At 42.9% G+C, this 20,966-nt stretch overlaps 1 protein-coding gene across 6 annotated transcripts in view; it reads left to right on the top strand.

Moving 5' to 3' along the window:
• Window positions 1–20,966, top strand: part of PTPRE (protein tyrosine phosphatase receptor type E) — a 247,563-nt gene that overhangs the window by 143,588 nt on the left and 83,009 nt on the right. For all 6 annotated transcript variants that reach the window (XM_054035388.1, XM_054035387.1, XM_054035392.1 and 3 more), the window contains one exon: window positions 6,667–6,773. In XM_054035388.1, coding sequence (XP_053891363.1) covers window positions 6,667–6,773 — 107 coding nt within the window. The remainder of the gene's footprint in view (window positions 1–6,666; window positions 6,774–20,966) is intronic.

The raw sequence follows: 20,966 nt of genomic DNA, 5'->3' as shown, positions 1-20,966 counted from the left end.
TACAGCCCACTTCTTCGGATGCATATAGAATGGAACATATATTGAGGAGATGTATATGTATGTGTGTATATATATCTCCTCAATATATGTTCCATTCTATATGCATCCGAAGAAGTGGGCTGTAGTCCACGAAAGCTTATGCTCTAATAAATTTGTTAGTCTCTAAGGTGCCACAAGTACTCCTGTTCTTCTTTTTGCGGATACAGACTAACACGGCTGTTACTCTGATAAATGTAATGTAGCCTCATATAGGGGTTTTTGTTTTTTGTTTTTTTTTTTTTAATGAAGTGGATGACATCCAAAATAAATACCACGTTCCATTGGGGTATTCATTGCACTAAATGCTGGAATTTTCAATAATCTAGCAAGTTTTTCTGTGTAGAATAATGGACTTAATATATATCCTTATCGGGTAGTTACTGCTTGTTTCTTCCAGGAAGTCCTTCTCATCCTAGTACACATCTCCATAGCAAGAAAGGACAATATGAAGTGGTAAATTAAGATGCAAGTGTGGCAAGTTGAGTCAATGTAAGTTTTGCCCTCAAGTAGTCTGGATTTAAACCTTCATATGATCAATAGCAATATGTTCTCCATGGTGAATATATTGTATGATTCTATCAAAGGAGTCAATTTAACTAGACATCCAATTAGACCTAGTTAATCCAATTTTTGAAAGCCAAATGTCAATAGAATATTTCAAAATAACTTAGAGCACTGCTACAGGCTGCTTACTCCTTCAGATCAAAACAAGACAAAATCTAATTCAGAGTCCTCACAGGAAAGCAGCATGTGAATGTAATGCTTATCCATCTTGTAAAAGGCCGTTGTGTGATTAGTTATCTAATCTAAGAATGGACTGTGAGAGAATAGACCAGTGTTCATGATAAATCTGTTTGTGTATTGAAACTATAGGATAAATTGGCACAAAAAAGTAAGCATTTATCCTCACTATGTTTAGTATACTCATAGTCAAAGAATTTATATACAAGGAGGTATGAGCAAGCGTGTAGAAGGAGAGAAAAGAAAATGTAAGATGATTCTTAATGACCCTTTTTATCTGCTTTGTCATACACTTATAGCTTTATTATTTTTAAAATTATTGTTCCAACCAGATCCATTAAGTTCTCAAGAAGCTTTAGGAATGGATACGAGAACTATTAGTAATTATTTTTTATATGTTGATACTGTAAAAGCATAAACTTGGATTATTCTTAAACATGAAGCTTTAAACTGTATCATATTGCAGTGGGCTTACCGTCTCATACCCAAGGACAGAGTTCAGTGGATGTTTTATCTTTCCCTTAATTCTCTATAAGATAGTGGAAATGCATTGATTGTTTTTGCAGCATCTGTTATTTTTTCTGTCCTTCTGTCTAACTAAAAATTAATAATTAATAAAAACATTCTTTAGTAACCACAGTTGCATGTTTTTCTTGTCAATATAGGAACTCCTCTGCAGCACTTCATTGTTGTTTTGATGGAATTTAACTTTGCAGATTTCATATCGCTGCTGGTTGTTTAAGAGTTTTGGCACCTAATTTGTGATATCTGGGAGAGAGGAACTTGTAATGATTATAACCATCAGTCTGTCTTTCCTCTGAAGTTGGAGTTTTTGCTGATGATCCTTAGGGTATGTCTACACTACCTGCCGGATCAGCGGGCAGTGATTGATCCCCGAGTGCTCTCCCATGGACTCCTGTACTCCACTGCCGCAAGAGGTGCAGGCGGAGTCGATGGGGGAGCGGCAACAATCGACTCACCGCAGTGAAGACACCACGGTGTCTAAGTACGTCTATGTACCTTGACTTCAGCTACGTTATTCACGTAGCTGAAGTTGCGTAACTTAGATCGATTCCCCTCGCCCCCTCCCCCCCCAATCACCAGGCCTTAGTGATGCTAGGTGGGGCCTCTAACGATTAGGGAAGGTTTGAGGAGGTTGGATCACACTGGGAATGAAAGAACAGAAAACTGAATCAAATCAAACACCCCAAAAATCTATCAAGAGGAAGTGGAATTGATCCCAGTCAGTGTCCTGCCCCCCTTTCTGTAACCTCCAGATGCTCTTCTGCATGAGTTTAGAGTGAAGACAGTGGCATCATCCCCCTGAAAATCCACAGGAAAATTCCCAAGGGAGTTGTTTATGCTGACACTGTCCAGCCAGGGATGTCAGGGCAGCATTAACTCTTAATAAACTCTGTTGCTCTCTGTGAAACTTTCCCTTGGATATCAGGAGAAAGGAGAGCCATGCCACCTATCACTTCCCTGAGCTACTAAATCATTCCCACTGAAGGGCAGAGGAAACCAGCAGCTTCGGGGCCACACAGTTTTCTACATTTTGGCTCTCCTTTGCATGGGGAGAGTGCATGAGCTGGCAGAGAAGGTATGTAACGGACTATTTACATTGCAGCATGCAGGTTGCAAAGAAACAGATCTTTCAGTCTATTCCGAGAAGTGATATCTTGGTATCTTAAGTTAGGTGATATCAGTGGATCTTGAATATTACAATTTATTTTGGCAAATCCTAAGCAGTAATACAAATTGGTGTCAAAACTGAACACATAATAAAATAAAAAAAACAGAATGGTGTTTTGATTTAAATAAATAACAAGCCATAATACTGAATTAATTGGCTTTACCTAAAATTCTTTATACCTCTTTCATTGGAAGTTAACACTTCACAGAATCTCTGCATAATTTTTGATAGGCATTACTCATAAAAATGAGCCTATGTAGCATAATACTGCATACAAGATATTGGAGGATATTGGTATGCTTATGTGTGATTTGAGCCCTTTTTCCTAGACTGTAGATATAGTGCTCTCTTCTGAAAAAGTATATGGACAACTTGTATTTCCCGAGTTGATGAAAATGTTGCTACACTTGAAGTCTTCTTCAAAGTTCAGTGGAACAAAATGTGTTTCTCTTTTTATTCCTCTTAACTGAGTAACATTGCTAATATGGCTGTATGCAACACATTGCAAATGTAATGTCATAGGAACAGTATGACAAAAACTCCTGGGATAATGGGAATCAGCTGCCGTTCCTAATCTGACATGAATACTGAGTTTATTTGCTTATTGGATTGTTGTAAATATTGCTTGTCTCTAGGTGCCATGAGAACTGCAACAGTGGTCATTCGGCACAGAGGTGAATAACTTGCCTTTGTCATGGTCCAGGTTAAAGTGTGGCTGCATATGGAGAGTACTAGGTTAAATTTCTGCTTTGTACATTAATTTATATAAATTATACTACTTCCTCAAAAGTTTTGTAGTCTGGGATTCTAAGAATGTTTTAAATAGCAGTTTAAACTGAAATAAATAATTATTAAAGTATTCACATTAGTCCAGATTTTTTTCAGTTTAACAGCATTAATTCTTGTCTCCATTTGGTTTGTGGACCACCACGATTTCCAACAGATCACTGTCACATTTTAATCACTCTTGAGTATAGTGAAATAGGGAGGGTAAGTAAGGTTGACCCCTGAATAGCCTATGAGACAGCCCAGAGTAAGGCAGATACTGTGAAAGTTATATAGTACCTTGTTATATAGTCAAGCCTCCTCAAAGAGATTACTTTAGATGAATCTTACACTGAAACCAAAGACTTTATGTTGGTTAACGTCATGTTATTAATTATAAGGATTTAAGTTTAGTATTTTTCCATTGCCAATTACTGAAACTTTAGTCACTACTGTATAGTATTTTCTGTAATTCTGTGACATTAGCGATTATCATTATGATGTGGCTTCCAGGGTGGTTGTTTTGCAGTATTCCTCATTGGTGTCATAATAACTTTAGGACTTGTTGCAGAGATACACCATTGGGCTGTATCTCCCTGTGTAAATATATATGTTTTGCTGTTTGTGGGGAGGGGAGAAGTTGTGTGTGGGTTGTTTTTTTTTTAAGTGTGTATTTTAAGAAAGGTTGATAATTGAATAATTCTGGAGTTTCATCTTATCCTGTAATTATTGAGATTATCAATGAACAGGGAACTCTAAAGAAAACTTCTACCTAAACTCTAACAATATTTTGGTTGAAGCTTTTTCCCAAGTCCAGATAGCACTCACAGCTGATGTAATATTTATGGGTCACAGCCCTTGGCTCTGAGCTATGCACTTATACCCTTCCGCAAGTAAGTTTCTTTCCTGACTTTGTTTTTCATCTTCAGAGAGACAGGAAGTTTTCATAACTGATAGTGGAGCATTAATCCCTATCCATCTCTTATGCACCAGTTGAGATTTTTTTTCTGAAGCCAGTAAATCTGAACTTCTCTTTATTTGAAAGCCTTCAATTAAATTATTTTAAAACTGCTAGATTTTCAGCTGTTATTTTACAACTGAACATTTCCAAAAGGAAAATATTTTGAAACTTAATATGATAAGGCTCAGCAAATGGAGCTATTACTTTTCCAGACATGTCAACCAGTTTTGCAGATAACCAGTAAACTGAACAGTAGAAGTGTAGTTCTTACTCTTTTCAAGTCCTGTGGCTTCACAATGACAAGAAAACATTCCACTTTGATAATGCCTCCATTTTAAACAACTATGGGTAAAAGTGTATGTGTAAGTTTGCATCCTGTAGAAGATGTAATTTAAAGCTGAAGCCACCTGTTCCAAGGTGGTCGTTTTGGGTTGCTCAAAGTTGTACCAGCATCCCACAACTCTAAAGGGCTATTTGGCAGCTGTGAATCATTGGGACCAGAGATGCCTCAGGCACATCGCCTTACTCCTGGCTATGCTTTTTACACAAAGGGCTAGGAGGTGCACCCAATGCACTGCTCTAGGATTCTACCACACTGGGGAAATCCTTAGACAGATAGATTGACTTTGGGCAAACAGATCCATTGACTTACTGACCACTTTGCTTAGCTGACCAGTACAAAATGTCAGGGGTATTGTAACGCTTGTTCAGTTGTTTATACTCTATGAATCAATGCTGGAAGGGACCATTAGATCAGTGGTTTTCAAACTTCAGGTCACAACCCAGTACTGGGTCGTGGAATGCAAGGCACTGGGTCACCTTGCTCAGCAACCAGTAAAAGCGAGTAGTCCCTAACTGTTCTGACACCGCGCTGCACCCCAGAAACGGGCAGCAGCAGGTCTGGCTCCTAGGCAGGAGGGCCACGGGGCTCCGCACGCTGCCCCTGCCCCGAGCACTGGCTGGGGGGGGTGGTGCCTGTGGGCGAGAGCCACGTGGAGCTGCTTGCGCGCTTCCACCTAGAAGCCGGACCTGCCTCTGCACCCCAGCTGCGCCACTGACCGGGAACCGCCGGAAGTAAGCCCATGCCCCAACCCCGCACTCCAAACCCAGAGCTCCCTCCTCCACCCCAAACTCCTCATCCTTGACCCCACCTCAGAGCCTGCACCCCCAGCCCTGAGCCCCCTCCCACACCCAAATCCCTCATCCCCTGCTCTGTTGGATCACGGGCATCAACAAGTTTCTTCAACTGGGTCACCAGAACAAAAGTTTGAAAACCACTGCATTAGATCATGTAGTTTGACCTCTTGTATAACATATACTATAAAATTTTTACCTGTTACCCATGTATTGAGTCCAATAGCTTGTGTTTGACTAAAGCATATCTACCCAGAAAGACGTCCAGTAGTGTTTAGAAGTCATCGCGAGATGGAGAATCCACCAGTTCCCATCGTAGTTTGTTCTAGGGGTTACTCATCCGCACTGTTAAAAATGAGTGTTTTATTTCTTATTTTAGTTAGTCTAGCTTCAGCTGCCAGCCATTGGTTCTTGTTCTGCTTTTCTCTGCTGAGATCCTGAAGATCTTTGCTATCCTTTGCTTACAGGTTCTTGTACCACAGCGGGCACTCCTACCTTGGGGTGCTGCCCCACAGCAGTGCCCCCACACTCTGGGTCTCCCCTCCCTGGGGAACCCCAGTCCCCTAAGCCCACCTTGCCTCAGTGACCCACTGCCAGTCCTCATCTAGCCCCTTCCCTCAGGGGCAAACTGCAATCTGAAGTGGCCACTCATCATCGGCAAGGGGGTTTGGACCTGCTGCCTTTCCAGCCCCAGCTGCCTCCCTGCAGCCCTAGAACCTCCCCTGACCTTTAACAAGGCCTCAGCCTGGGGACTTGCCAGGCCAGAGCTCCTCAGCTCTGCCTGCCTTTCCCCAGCCCTGCTCTGCCTCAGGTACCCTGCTTGCTCTCCCAGGTAGCCTGGTCCTCCCTGCTCCTCAGCTGGAGCAAGAGTCTTCTCTCACTCCCTCAGCTTTCCCTTTAATCAGGGCCAGCTGTGCCCTAATTGGGTGCAACCACACCTGTGGCTGACTACCCAACAAGTCTCCCTTGGCTGCTTTTAACCCCTTCCTAACTGAAACGGGGTGACCGCTCCACTACAGTTCTCAAAATGTGTTTTTTATTACTTTCCAGTAGCTTTTCACATCTGATTCTATGGTAGTGAGGGTCTTGTGTAATACTGAATGCTAGCTAATAAATCTTTTGTTGAATTATTTTAAAAGAATTTCTAATTAATACATGTGCTTGGTTGTTTTTCCTCTTCCATCATAGATTAAGATTAAACAATAAGAACACAGGAGAGAATAAAACATGTTTTAAATCTATTGTAGATTATGAACGATTTTTTACCCTGTTTTAAGAGGAAAACATTAATAATTTGCCTTACATTTTTTTCCATGTTTTCTTTGCTTTACAGATCCATGATGGAACAGTCCAATTCAGTCTTGATTGTTTGTATTAGTTTTCTACTTGTTGAAGCTTCAGCGCAGAATGAAACTGCATCACCAAATAACACAACAACAAGTAAGAAAGCATTTAATTCTTTGGGTCAGTTACGGGTAAGATTCATACTCACAAAATCCTGAATATTTCTCTGTTCCCTCTAACTCCACTGATGCACTCTCACCCATACTTTTTTTGGGGGGGGCGTGGGGGTAACTTTTTATTAAGACAAAGTTAAAATAAAATATCAACATAGTATATTGTACATTACTGATTACTTATTCAGGATCAGGTTAATATTCAAAGAACCTAGATAACTATTTTGGCTTGTTGGCATGCTCCTCTGTGTACACTAAATAGGGTGACCAAAAACTAAATATCTATCCTGTTTCTGGAGCTTCTCTTGTATATTATGTACTTGGTATGAAAGTTTTTCTATTATAAGGACAATCCATATTTTACTATACCACAATTCCATAGGAAGAGGTGTCACATTTTTCCAACAATGTGCAATCAAAGTCTTACTGCTAACAATAAAAAATAACTTAATTTTGTCATTCTGTTTAAAATGCAGATTCTTTACTGGAGCATTAAGTAAGCAGGTTGGGGAGCTCTAAGAAGCTGGCATTTTGTCATGAGATGAATCTCTTTAATAATTTCCTTCCAAAATAAGTATATTTGGACATGTGATTTTGACAATTTGAGTTTTAGCAGTTAAAGCTTTAGCTTTTGAATCTACTGTCATTCGGTAATTGTTGTCTGACACTCCCATTGTCTGTCACCCCTTCATAATTTCGCACAACTGTGAAAATTTAAATGCATAAACATTAAAATATACTTTAAAATAAACATTGATCTCTGTTGAAATTATTTACAAAAAAATTTGAATTAAGCCAAGCCTATTCTTTGTTAACCTGGTTGATCACATATTTTAGTTGTGATGCATAATAAATAATAATAATAATAATAACAATAAGCCGAATTAGGGAAAAGCTAGTCCGCCCCATTTTACAGGCTTTTACAAAACTGTAGAACTCACCCTTTGTCTTGTATGTTTCCATATGTATTTTAAGAGTGAATTCTGCTATGTTGTTAATGTAATGTCAGGGTTACCAACAGAGATGCACTGAAAAAAATAGTACTTGTGGTAGGAAAGTCATCTTTATCAAGGCTACCCTACCTAGCCAAGAAATTTCATATGTATTCCATTTCTCCATGCCTTTTATTGTTTTATTCCACAGTGGAAGATAATTTGGCTTAAAAAGTTTTTGTTTCTCTACCTACAGGGGTTTTCAAACTGGGGGTCGCGACCCTTGAGGGGGTCGCAAGGTTCTTACATGGGGGTTCTGAGTACATGCCTTCCAGCTAGCTAAGTCTGCTGTGAAGTCTGTGCTAGTAAGTCTGCTATGAAAAGTGATATTAACAAGCGGGTAGCACTCCGGGGGTTTGCTGTGTGAATGGGCTCGCCAGTTTAAAAAAAAAAAAAAAAATTTTGAGAAGCAATGTCTACAATATTTATTTCTAAATATTTTAAAGATTCCTTTATCCATTTTAGTTTATGTAGCTGACAACTTTTTGTTTTGATGTTTTCAGAAATATTAATTCCTAAAATTTCAGATTTCTCTGTTGCATCCCAGAGTACTAAATAGCAAGAAGATGCAACAGATGGATGTTGAACATAATGAAGAGAGGACAAGGGTGACAGCATTAGCAATACAAGGTTGCTTATATTAACAAAGTGTCAGCTGAGGTTTGGAGGTGGTGGGGTTTGTAGATCTTCGACGGCTTTGATTTAAAAAAAAAAAAGAAGTGATGAGTGAGTAGGATGTTTTTGTGTACACACGTTTAAGAAGATCACAAGTTATTTACTTAAAGTGTCTAGTCTGCTGTATTTTTAGACAGTCTTAAAACAAGATAGCTTATTATATATTACTACTTCTTATGTGGAATCCCCGTTACTGGAGGTTTACAACTATGGTATCCCATTCTATATAATCCTCTGCTAATCTCTTTTTGCTCGACCCAGGATACCACATCGTCCATCCAAGATCTTATTTTTCTGCTTCATGTTCTTCTGCCATCAACTTTTCCTTCCAGTGCCTATAAACACGCATCCCTTGCTGAACTTCATAAAATGTGCCCTGCAAATTGAATCTTTCTTTTCAAAAGATCTCTAACTAATATTTGCTGAGTTACAGCCATCTCTAGTATTTTTCATTGGGTATGCTGTCTATCCATGATATTTTCAGAATTATTCTATAACAGGCATGTGGTCCGTAGGGCCAGCTGTGGCACCTCCTGGAGTGCCGCACTCATGCATCGGTATAGCAGGTGCCGCCAGCCCTATGTCCTCTCAGCCCCTTCTTACCACCTATGTTGGTTAGTCAGACTGCCTTTTCTTGCATAGCAGGGGTGAAAGTAAAATGGAGCTCTTACTGGTATAGGGCCAGCTCTGGACCCCCCCGGAAGGGCCGGGACCTCAGGCAGAAGGGGCAGGGCTGGGGTCAGCGTCCCCTAGCCAGCCCATCTGCACTGCTTGGTCCGCACCGCCTGGGGCTCCAGCGGCGATTTAAAGGGCCCGGGGCTCCAGCTGCCGCTACCGCAGAAGCGGTAGCCAGAGCCCCGGGCCCTTTTAAATCGCAGCCCCGATGCGGCTACTTCTTTTGCTTGAATGTCCTTTTGCACCCCTCATTGGCGGCCCTGCCGGGTCGTCGCAACCCCTTTTGCACCCCCCCCCATCGGCAGCCCTGCCGGTAGGGACCTGGCAGGGCTGCTGATGGGGGCACAAAAGGGGCAGCGATGTTAAACCACTGGTGCGGCAGCGCTTTAAGCAGGGTCCTTAAAGCGCTGCTGCGGTAGCGCTTTAAAGTCAGCGGTACGGGCCGGTACTGGCGACTACTTTTGACCAGTGTGCCATACCGGCCCGAACCGCCTTACTTCACCCCTGTTGAATAGCAAGGGCTAGCGGTTTTGCCTCTTCTGACCTCGAGCCTTGGGGTCTTGTAAATAGTGTGTTTATAGTAGTTAGCACTAAGTAGTTGTTAAGTGTAGTTAGTAGTTAAACATTAGAGTCCCAGAGGGGACTTCGCTCAGGTCGGACATAGCCTGGTCTCCCGGGTTTAAGACCTGTGTGGACCGTAACAGGCCTATGTCTGTAAATAACTTCCACAGCAGCTACCTCAAGTGCTTGGGGAAATCACATGTGAAGGACAACTGTTGTATTTGTAAAAATTTTGAATTCAGGACTCCGAAAGAATGGGATATTTGTTTGCAGGCTCTCCTCATAGAGGCTTCCCTTCGTCTGGCTTCCGAGCCGTCCCGCCAAGACTTGCCTAGCACCTCGGCCTTGGTGCGCAGTGCACCCCTAGCACCGGACTCTTCACAGCATCATTCCCCGTCACCCAAAAAGAAAACACAGAAGTTCGGCTCCCCTACCCTGAACAAGAAGGGCCATGAGACATCCGGCAAAGGACCCAGTTCAAGCTGCCTTGCCACTCCGGAGCCACATGGACGTGCCTCCTTGGTCGGGGCCCTTAGCCCCTTAAAGAGTTCACCACTGACTCCCGAGAGCAGTAGAAAATCCAAACTCCTGGCCTCATCGACTCCTTCCCAAGCTCCCCCGGCGCCAAGAGAGCAGAGGCCTCTGCCCACACTGCCGGCAACGGCAAAGGCTTCCCATGAGGGCAAGCCAGCCGCTAAGACCCCTCAGAGGACAGTGGAGTTCCCCTGAGACAAGGCAGCGCTCTTCTCCCTGCTGCAGATCTCCAGAGTTGCAGCCCAGATCCTCTAGGGCTTGCCCTCGATCTCTGGCACCATGATCGCTTAAGGGGAGGCACCGGTCTCCATATTGCCAGCACTGTTCGCCCTCCCACCGGTCATCCTCTTGGTGCAGATCTCAGTCGCCTGCACTGTAGGAGCACTCCCTGTCACGACTGCGGTCCCCTCCCCCCGGGCCTCATCCCTCGATACCAACACCGATCCTCTCACTCCAGGGACTGGTCTCCGGTGGCAACAGTCAGCAGGCAGATGCAAGCCTCGATGGCCCCACCATGGTCACCCGAAGGGGATGCCTCCAGCTCGGAAGGGCAGTTCAGCCCTCGTCCAGACTCCATCAGCGCGATTGGGCTCCCGAGGCCACATCGACATTGATGATGCTGCCTTGGCAGCACGGCCAGTGGCCAGTGCAGTGGCTTTATTGGAGCGCGTGGGGCATGCTGGTCATGATGATGCCCCCTTCGTACCTCTCATCTGCCGCTGCTTCGGAGCAACAGTTAGCAGCACCGATGGCACCGGGCATGGTGCATAAGTCATGCTTGGAGGTCGGGGTAGAGGAGACTGCACCCACCCCCAAACCCTCCCTCCCTCACGGGGGACGATGCCCTGGGGTCTTTCCTGGTGTAAAGTCATTTTCTTCATCCCTGGATGAGGCGGTCATAGAGTCATAGACTTTAAGGTCAGAAGGGACCATCATGATTGCCTAGTCTGACCTCCTGCACAACTCAGGCCACAGAATCTCACCCACCCACTCCTGTAATAAACCCCTAACCTATGTCTGAGCTATTGAAGTCCTCAAATCATGGTTTAAAGACTTCAAAGTGCAAAGAATCCTCCAGCAAGTGACCCATGGCCCACACTGCAGAGGAAGGCAAAAAAAACCCAGGGCATCTGCCAATCTGCCCTGAAGGAAAATTCCTTCCCGACCCCAAATATGGTGATCAGCTAAACCCCAAGCATATGGGCAAGACTCACCAGCCAGACACCCAGGAAAGAATTCTCTGTAGTAACTCAAATCCCAACCAGTGCATGACTGGGTCCTCAAAATTGCCAAGGCCCTCTGGCAAACCCCGTCTTCCATCCCTCCCAAGAAGTATTTTGTCCCGGCCAAAGACTTATACCCCCCACCCACCTCTGGGCTTGCTGGTTATCTCCGTGGCCAATGAAAAAAGACCAGCAGGGCACACCAGCTCAACTCCCAAAAATAAAGAGGCTAAAAGACTTGGACCTTTTGGGGAGAAAAATTTATTCCACTACCAGCCTGCAATTCTGGGTGGCGAACCATCGGGCCCTCTTGGACAGCTACAATTTTAATTTATGGGACTTCCTCCATAAGTTCAAGGAGTCCCTCCCACAGGGGTTTGGTCCAAGAAGTCGGCACCCTGGTGGAGGAAGGCACACTGCTCAGAGGATTTCGTCCTGGATCATGGCCTACATCTGCTACTGCTATGGGCTGGCGAAGGTGCCTCTGCCAGTGATCGTGACAGCACATTCAACTAGGGCACAAGCATCATCAGCGGCCTTCCTGGCACAGGTACCAATCCAAGAGATCTGTAGAGCTGCCACCTGGTCATCTGTCCATACGTTCGCATCTCATTATGCGCTTACTCAGCAAGCTCGAGACGATGCTGGCTTTGACAGAGCAGTGCTGCAAGCTGCAAGATGGTGAACTCCAAACCTGCCTCCATTGATACTCCTTGTGAGTCACCTAGAATGGAATCGACATGAGCAAGCACTTGAAGAAAAAAAGAGTTACCCACCTTTTTCATAACTGTTGCTCTTCAAGATGTGTTATTTATGTCCATTCCATTACCCGCCCTCCTGCCCCTCTGTCGGAGTTGTTGGGAAGAAGGAACTGAGAGGGTGCAAGGCCAGCGTTGCCTGATATAGCAATGCATGAGCGTAGCACTCAAGAGGGCGCCACAGCTGACCCTACAGATACCGCTAAGGCAGAAATCTCTGACCATGCACATGGGTGCAGACACACCTAGAATGGAATGAATATGAGCAACACATCTCAAAGAACAACAGTTACAAAAAAGGTGGGTAACCACTTTTTTAGACTTAGCCACATTGAACTCTAGATCCTATTCTTTGGCAGATCTTCTTCTGCATCAGCCAGAAGAACTGTCATCTGCATAGTGAATGTTATTCACCCATTTTCCATTCATCTTAATACCTTCTTCTGTTTCTTCAGTTCATTTGATCAAACACTCACTATAAATGTTGAATGAAGTCCATGATATTTTACAACCTGGTTTTACTCCTCTTTTAATCTCTATTAGATTTTCATTTTCATCTCCCATTATAATCGCTTTCTGATTCCAGTATAATTGTTTTATTACTCAGAGCTCATATCCAAGTAAGTTTTGGCAGTGTCCTTTTCCCCTCAGGGTCTTAAGTCCAATCACCCCAAAGTCCAACAACCCAAAAGTCTCTGTCCCTGGTCAGTGCCAGAGTTCAAAAGTTTATTTGCAGAGTTTTACCCCCACCCCAGCCTGGGTGGAAACGGGGCACACGTGGTGTTAAGGAGCACCTTACGTGGTCCGAAGCCGACTGGCCCCGCCTCTCCGTGGAGTTCTGCTGCAGCCTTCACCCGAATGGCTCTGCTCTACCAGCCGCTCCACTCCTCCAGCTGTCCCATGAACCACTCCAGCCGTCCCCGCAAACTGCTCTGCTTCGCTCCGGTCACTGTTCCGTGGGCCATTCCAGCCGTCCCACAAACTGCTCAGCTCTGCCAGCTGCTTAGCAATATATCTTCAGGCTCCCCGACTAGTTAACACAGCACTCAATGATCTCAGCAAATTTAGCTCTTTTAGTGATTTCAGCTGTTAGTGATTTCAGCTTGTAGTAGGGGAGCCCCAGTGCTGGTGCACCATTGGCCCAAAGTGAATTCAGCTCAGCAACCTCTAGCTAAACTCTTAATGGAAGTAAAATTAGCTCTGCTATTCAACAGTGGAGAGAGGAGGTAGTGCAATTGGTGTTCTAGCCCTCAAAAGGGGCCCATACCATCAGGTACACATACCTGCCCCCAACCTCTCTCAATTCACTGGGTGTTGGAACCCATGTCCCTTGTCTAGCGAGTGCTACTTAGGTGATGGTGAGACCCTTTGCTATAAAACAGTTTCATTGTCCTTGATTCACATAATCAGGGTAACAACACTTTATTCCTCCTGCCCCAATAACAGAGAAACTGGGGATCCCACAGCTGCCAAGTGACCATTTTGGGCTGCCGTGGGCTCATGCTAGGCCGGGTGGGTGTACCTATGCAAACAAGATCAGCCCCTAAAGTTCTTTTCCACACTCGCCATAATTCACCACCAGATGTCAGGGTAGAGCTCATCCTGACTCTGTTTACACGAGTATAGTATTTTCCCTATTTCAATTGCTCTTTCTAATATGAGCTTCAAGTTAATAATGGTGTTTATTGTGCCCTTTCCACATTTGAAGCCATATTGTAGTTCGCTTATTTTCTCATCAGTCTTTCCTTGTATTTGAACAACTCTCAGAAGTATCTTAGAGGGATGTGATACACTGTACTGTATTCTTTACAATTCATAGTGTTGTTCTCTTTTGGGATTTGGATATGCAGTGAAGCTGTAAAATCTGGCAATTCTCCTGTCACAAACATATTCTTCATTACCTCTGACAAGACCTTGAAGCCTTCATCCCCTATGCCGGTATTCCATCCCAACCTAGTGCTTTTCCATTCTGAAGGCTCTTTATTGCTGCTATGATTTCTTCGTCCATACTTGATTGACCTCTAGTTGAGATATTCAGGCTTATCATCATAATTCCTTGATATATTCTCACCATCTCTCATTCTTGTCATTAGGGTCTGTCAGATGTTGCCCACTTTTTGTCTTTAAGGGTTGTGTTGATCACCTTTCTTCTGTAACCAAAGCTCTTATCTTTTTATTGTTCTCTTTACCAATTGTTCAGTTTCTTTGCATTTCTCATTCAGACTCTGCTAATCAGCATTTATTCTTTAGCATTTTATTTAGTCTTAGGTATTCTTTTTCTGTTGTCAGTCTGTGTTTTTACTTTCCTTCTTTCACCCCTCAGAGTAATAATTGTGTCTGTTATCCAGGGGGTTTTCCTAGCTAATAACTTTCCCCCCTACATGTTTATCTGCAACTGCTTTTATAGCATCTTTCAGACATTCCCAAGTCACTTGGTCTTTGTCTTAATTGATGATCTGCAACACTTCTTCTTGGTAATGACTTCAAGGTTCCATCCTATATAGCGTTTGGCTTTCTGTAACTTTTTCAGTATGATGTTCAGTCTCATCAATACCAATTTATGATCATCTGATCCATAATCTGCACTTGACATAACCTTAATCTTCCTGACACTGTTTTTGTACCTACAGTTGATTGTGATAAAATCAATTTGGTTTTTATAAAACCCCTCCTGGTGATTCCCATGGGTGCCTTGTGCTTTCTTTTTGCTCAGAGTAGGTATTGGAGATAATGAGGTCATGCGTCTCGCATAATTCTATGAGTAGGGTTACCAGACAGCAACTGTGAAAAAACGGGACAGGAGGTGGGGGGGTGATAGGAGCCTATATAAGAAAAAATCCCCAAAAGCAGGACTGTCCCTTTAAAAACAGGACAGCTGGTCACCCTATCTATGAGTCTTTCTTCTCTGTCATTTCTTTCATGAAGGCCAAATGGGCCAACTGCCACAAATATTCTTTCCCTTCTTACTTTTGTGTACCACTCTCCCATGAGAATTACCACTGGATGTGTAATCTATGAAAACATTATAGGTTATAAAGGAAATTATTTGGGATCAGCTATGCAGAAAGCTCCTTCTGTGAAGAAAGATTATGCTAAATATATATATATATATATTTTCTCTTGGCAATATGAAGTAATGATGGAAGCTTGCAGAGCTGCAGTGCTTGAAACTCTCTATGTCAAGCAATTGCTCTGTCTCTTGGGATACAGAGGGCAACAGGTACAGCTTCAGTACTCTGTACTTGTGTCGTCGTGTCATCTTACAGACCAAAAAGCTGCAGTGATGCCAGGTAGCAAAGATTAGATTTTTCCTTTTCCATTCGCTTAAACATGTTTAGGTAGATTCACTGTAGGATTAAATATGTGTGACCAGTCCTGCCCCAGCTTCTGATGTTGGCATCTGTCCCAGTTTTCATTCATGTGTTCCACCAGCAGGTTGCAGAACACTAGAGATTCTTCTTCTCCCTCATTTAAATGTGAGGTTTTGCAACATTACAATGAATTACGTGAGGATGTTGCATCTCAGGTTGTGTTATTGGTTCACAATGTGACAATCTAACACACTGTGAGAAGAACTCATACTTTGTTTCACAACCAGTTCACCTTAGATGTAATTGCAACAAAGCTGTGAATGAAATTAGGTTGAAATCTCTCTAAATCTTGAATCCTTTGATGAGAAAATAAGGGAAGGTGGTTTTTAAAATTTTTTTTCTCACGCCAGTGTTTATTTTCAGTTCCTATTCTGCTTCTGCTGGTACTACAACTCTACAGAGATGATATTGAAAATTCTTAGGTGATGTAATTTCAAAAGGACTTCAAGACAAGAGACCAGTTTCACTGGTGCACTCTGGCTTGCTTTCTTCTTTCCTGACCTGCGTGTTTTAAATTAATTAAATAGTAACCGATTTGTATGTAAAATAAAGCATTCAGTATATAGAAACTATATTAATTACATTTCTAGAGTGGAACACTCAAAAGTCGGAAAATGACGAAGCAAGGTTAAATGTGGAAAGCTGTACATTTTATTGCAATAAGAAACGTATTTTTTTCAATATCTCTTCATAACATTGAACAATTTTGTCTCAACTTTAAAAAAAAAAAAAAAAATTCCTTCGCTGAGAACAAGCATGACAAATTTGAGCCAGAAAAGTAAATGAATTAAAAAGTTATAAGCACCTAATGACCCTTTGTGCAACTGTAACGATACATGTTGCCCCAGCATTAATTACTAAGTCTATTAAATCTGCCAGGCAGTTTGTGTTCTGTTACTATTGCTTAAATAAGCAAATCATAATAGACTCTCTCTGTTACCGTGTGCTCCCCACAGCAGTTTGTCGTATCTATCTGCTGTCTCTCATCAGGTAGCTAGATTGGAAACTCTTGGCAGCGGGGACTGTGTTCTCGTTATAAGTGTTTACAGTGCCTAGCACAGTGGGATACTGATATCTGATTGGGCCCCTAATACCGTAACTCCCCACTTAACGTCCTCTCGCTTAACATTGTTTTGATCTTACGTCCCTGCTCAATTACAGAACATGCTCCACTTAAAGTTGTGCAAGGCTTCCCTATAACGTCGCTTGGCTGCCTGCTTTGTCCACAGCTGGCAGCCCCGCTATCAACTGCCCTACGCTTCCCCCCCCCCACCCCAGTGCCTGCCGACTGACCGCGTGGATCAGTGCCTTCCCCCTCCTCCCACCTGCAGCAATTAGCTGGCTTGCGGCATTCAGAAGGGAGGGAGGAGGGGCGAGGACTCGGCACGCAGGCTCCCCCTCCCTCCCTTGCCTCCTGAACACCGCAAGCCAGCTGATTGCCTTGGGCCGGAAGCAGGGGAGGGAGGGGGGAGCCTGAATGCCGAGTCCTCGCTCCTCCCCCTCCCTCCTGCCCCCTGAATGTCGCAAGCCATCTGATTGCCACGGGCAGGAGGGATGGGGGAGGAGTGAGGACATGGCACGCCTCTCCCCTACCTCTTGCCCAAGGCAATCAGCTGGCTTGCGGTGTTCAGGAGGCAGGGGATGGAGGGGGAGCCTGTGCGCCATGTCCTCACTCATGCCTCCTGAACGCTGCAAGCCAGCTGATTGCCGCAGGCAGGAGGGAGGGGGGAGGAGCGAGGATGCAGCGTGCGGAGTAAACGGGGAGAAGGGGGGAAGAAGAGGCGGGTTAAGGGTGGGGGCTTGGGTGAAGGGGTGGCGTGGGTAGGCCGAGGGTTGAGCCCCCCGCCACGGTGCTTGCAGAGTAGAAGAAGCTGTCACTGCTGCTGCGCAACGTGCGTCTCCTAGCCTACAGCACTTTCAGCCTCCTGCCTCATCTCCAGTGCCAGTGGACTGTGCCTGTGTGGGGTAAGGCGGGGGCACCTCCCAACTGTAGTAGTGTACTGTATGGCCAAAAAAAAAAAATTTCCCTGGAACCTAACCCTCCCCCATTCAGATTCATTCTTATGGGGAAATTGGATTCGCTTAACATCGTTTCACTTAAAGTCACTTTTTTCAGGAACATAACTACAACGTTAAGTGAGGACTTACTGTACAAATAAAAACAGTAATCTTTTATTTCTTAAGAACATGGTGTATAAACCAAAAGAGCACATTGGCTTAATGATATCCGCTCGGTTACATTGTGTCACACCTTTCAAATGTTACATTAACTTTTAATTTATTGCCAGTGATCTGTCTTCATAACTAATGAAGACCTGTCAAATGACTATTATTTATTATTAATATAGTTCTATAGGTACACATGACCCATTACAGAACATATAAAATCCTGTGATGAAATTGTAGCCTCATAGAAGTCAGTGGCAAAACTCTCATTCATTTCAGTGAGGCCAGGATTTCACTCCAATTCCCTACTCCAGTCTAGTGTACATTCACATGTATAGCAATCATTTTCAGCCCCAGAGAGGCCAATTTTTAGGAGGTCAGTCCTGCTGTGGTGTCCAACTCTCCTATGGGAGTAGAGAGCCCCCACAGAGGAAGCTAAGAATCAAGTGTCAAGAATGCTTAGTTTCCAGGTCGGTGAAGTGGAAAAGGCTGAGAGTCAGGCATGCCCTGCCTGGGGTTCCCACTGTATGTGCAGAGGAAGGGGAGATTGTCATGTCCCAGCCCCACATCAGTCTTCCTCTGATGAGTATAAACTTTGCAGGAGCACGCAGCTTACCAATTCTAAGGCATAGATCTTCATGATATTCTTCCTCTCCTATCTTACCTCTTTTGATGAGGAGTGAAAAGTTACCAAGGTTGGCATTTAAAGTATCGTTATTGGTATCTATGTTAGTATCTGCTGAAATAGATACAGCAGTTCACATCTCAGAGCTATCCCTTCAGGCTGTCTGAAAACTCAGGTAGACATCATTCGATTGGTTTTGCTTGTATCACATTTTTGAGTGTTTTTTTCCCACAATCGTAACAGCTAGTGACTAGTCTTGTTTTAAATGAAAGCTGGGTGGATTCCAGGAAAAAAAAAAAAGAGAGATGCCTGCTTGTGCTAATGCCTGCCCTCCAGTGGCACACCCCAGCATACGGGAAATGTGGGTTATAGGATCAGGCCTCTTTGCTTTAGGGCATCCACACATAGAACTGCGAAATCAAACAGCCTTTCTGAAATACAGTCAAGTAATTAAATATGGAAAATGGGAAAGAGAAGTGACTTGACACACTTGTATCACTTCTTAAACATATTAATAAAATTGGAAAAGAGTCAGTTTGTACAAAGAGACGCTGTTAATCTTCAGAGTTTCACACTTAAATTCAATATAATTTAGAGTAAATGTCGATAAAAGAAAACATATCTTCAGTGTTTTAATTAAATCTTAATTTAAATGATACAAGCAAGATGTGTAGTAGAAACTAAATTGGATTTTTAAGAAGTATCAAAGTCCTCATTATTTAAATATATATTAAGTACATATGTATAGAAAAAAATGAACATTACTGACTGATAGACAAAAATGCATATATGGCAAAAATGCTTTCCTGGATAAAGAGCCCAAGTTAATAGGATTATGCACTTATCTCATGCTTTCAATAGCTATTGAACTGTGCAATAAATCATTTTTAATCCAAAAATAAAGATTACTTGTTCCAGTGCCAAATATTCTCCATTTGAAGAGATTATTCATACAGAAGGAGCTGAAGGATAGTAACAATTCCGTTTAATCCCACTGTCCTTCTGCGTGTTTGCAAATTTTATGAAGGATGCAAAAGTCACCATGAAAAGGGTGTGCTAGTTTTTGCTGCATTCCAGAGATGTAATTTTTTTTTTAAATGTTCACTGACTACTTGTTAAACAGGCAGATATATAACATTTATATTAACCATTGCTCAACAAGACTAATACCATTCTTGTCTCTGGTCAGAGAGAGAACCATATTAAAATGTGTGCTCTATTTTACAAAATATAGATATTCTGTTCTGTCAGCATTCTCATTTGCTGAAGACAAAGCATCCCATAAGATGTAATACCATGCCAATGAGCCAAAACTAACCTAATTAATATTTTATTTATTTTACTGATTTGGAATTACATTTAATAAGTGTCTGTCTATTGCTCTGGGCACCTTCACAGTAGATTAAAACTTACGCTAACAAATACAATTCAACAAATAAATATAATATGCTGTTTATAGTATTGAAATAACTCAGTAACCCATAATAATTGAAATGCTCCTCAGTCTTAAGGGTATGTCTACACTAGAAACTCTACAGCAGCAAAGCTACAGCTGTGCCTCTGAAGCGCTGTAGTGTAGACACTTACTATAGAAATAGAAGGTTGGAAGTAATGTAAATGCACTGTGGAATAGGTTTCAAAGCCCTTTTCACTGGTCAGTCTTTCATATTAATCAGTTAACAATTATCCATCAGTTCTCTCCAGTGCTAATACACCACTCTAGGCATCATCTATGGATTGAGTTACATTGGATTATGTTCAGAATTAGACTCAAAGGTTCCTCCTCCTCCTCCTCATTTTAGACATCACCCTGCTCTTTTCATGTAATAAAATGAGGTACAGTCAGAAATTCAGCATCATTAAAGGAGGTGCTGAGACAAGTTCTTGAATATATATCAAGACAGTGTGGGAGAGTTGTGGGCCCTTCGCTGAAGCACACTTTCAGACTTATACTTCTTTAAAACCCAGGTTTTTTAACAAATATATTATTTAGTTGTATTGCAGCAGCGCCAAGGAACCCAGCTCGGATCAGCACCCCATTTTGTTACACATTTTACAAACGCAGAACAAGTCTCTTTTGTTTCTTCATTCTTCCTCAGTTCCTACAGACTTCATACATTGGTGTGTTATCCTTCAGTGGGTTTTTTGATATCGTGGTTCACTGCAGTTTCTTTCCTTGTGCCTTCTTCTTTGTCCCCTCTCTGTTTCTTTCCTTTCATTTAATATTTATCAGTCTAACTACTTGTTTCATGTTTATGTGTGTGTGTGTTGCTCATTACTGTCAGTCACTGCAAAAAAGCAGAAACAAGTGGCTTCCATGACACTGTTGGTTCCTCCCCCTCCCCCCAATGTAGGTTGAGAGAGGTTATTCGGGCTACAGGATTGCGCCATTGGCATACATTTTTTCCACACAATAGTCACAATTCTCACTTCACAAGTTCACTCGTACCTCAAGTAGATAGATTAGCTGTATGGCTTTTAAACAAGGAGAAGTTTGCTGTGTGAGAATGAAGTAAATGAGCTCCAGTGTGCAGCATAGGTACACATTGACCATGCTTGCCTGTCTCCATTACGCTCAAGGTGATTTTCAGAACAT

The sequence above is a fragment of the Malaclemys terrapin genome, chromosome 7, assembly GCF_027887155.1.
Source record: "Malaclemys terrapin pileata isolate rMalTer1 chromosome 7, rMalTer1.hap1, whole genome shotgun sequence".
In the NCBI taxonomy this organism is placed as follows: Eukaryota; Metazoa; Chordata; order Testudines; family Emydidae; genus Malaclemys; species Malaclemys terrapin.
The sequence above is the reverse complement of the archived record's forward strand: the minus strand, read 5'-3'. Positions and strand labels throughout refer to the sequence as shown.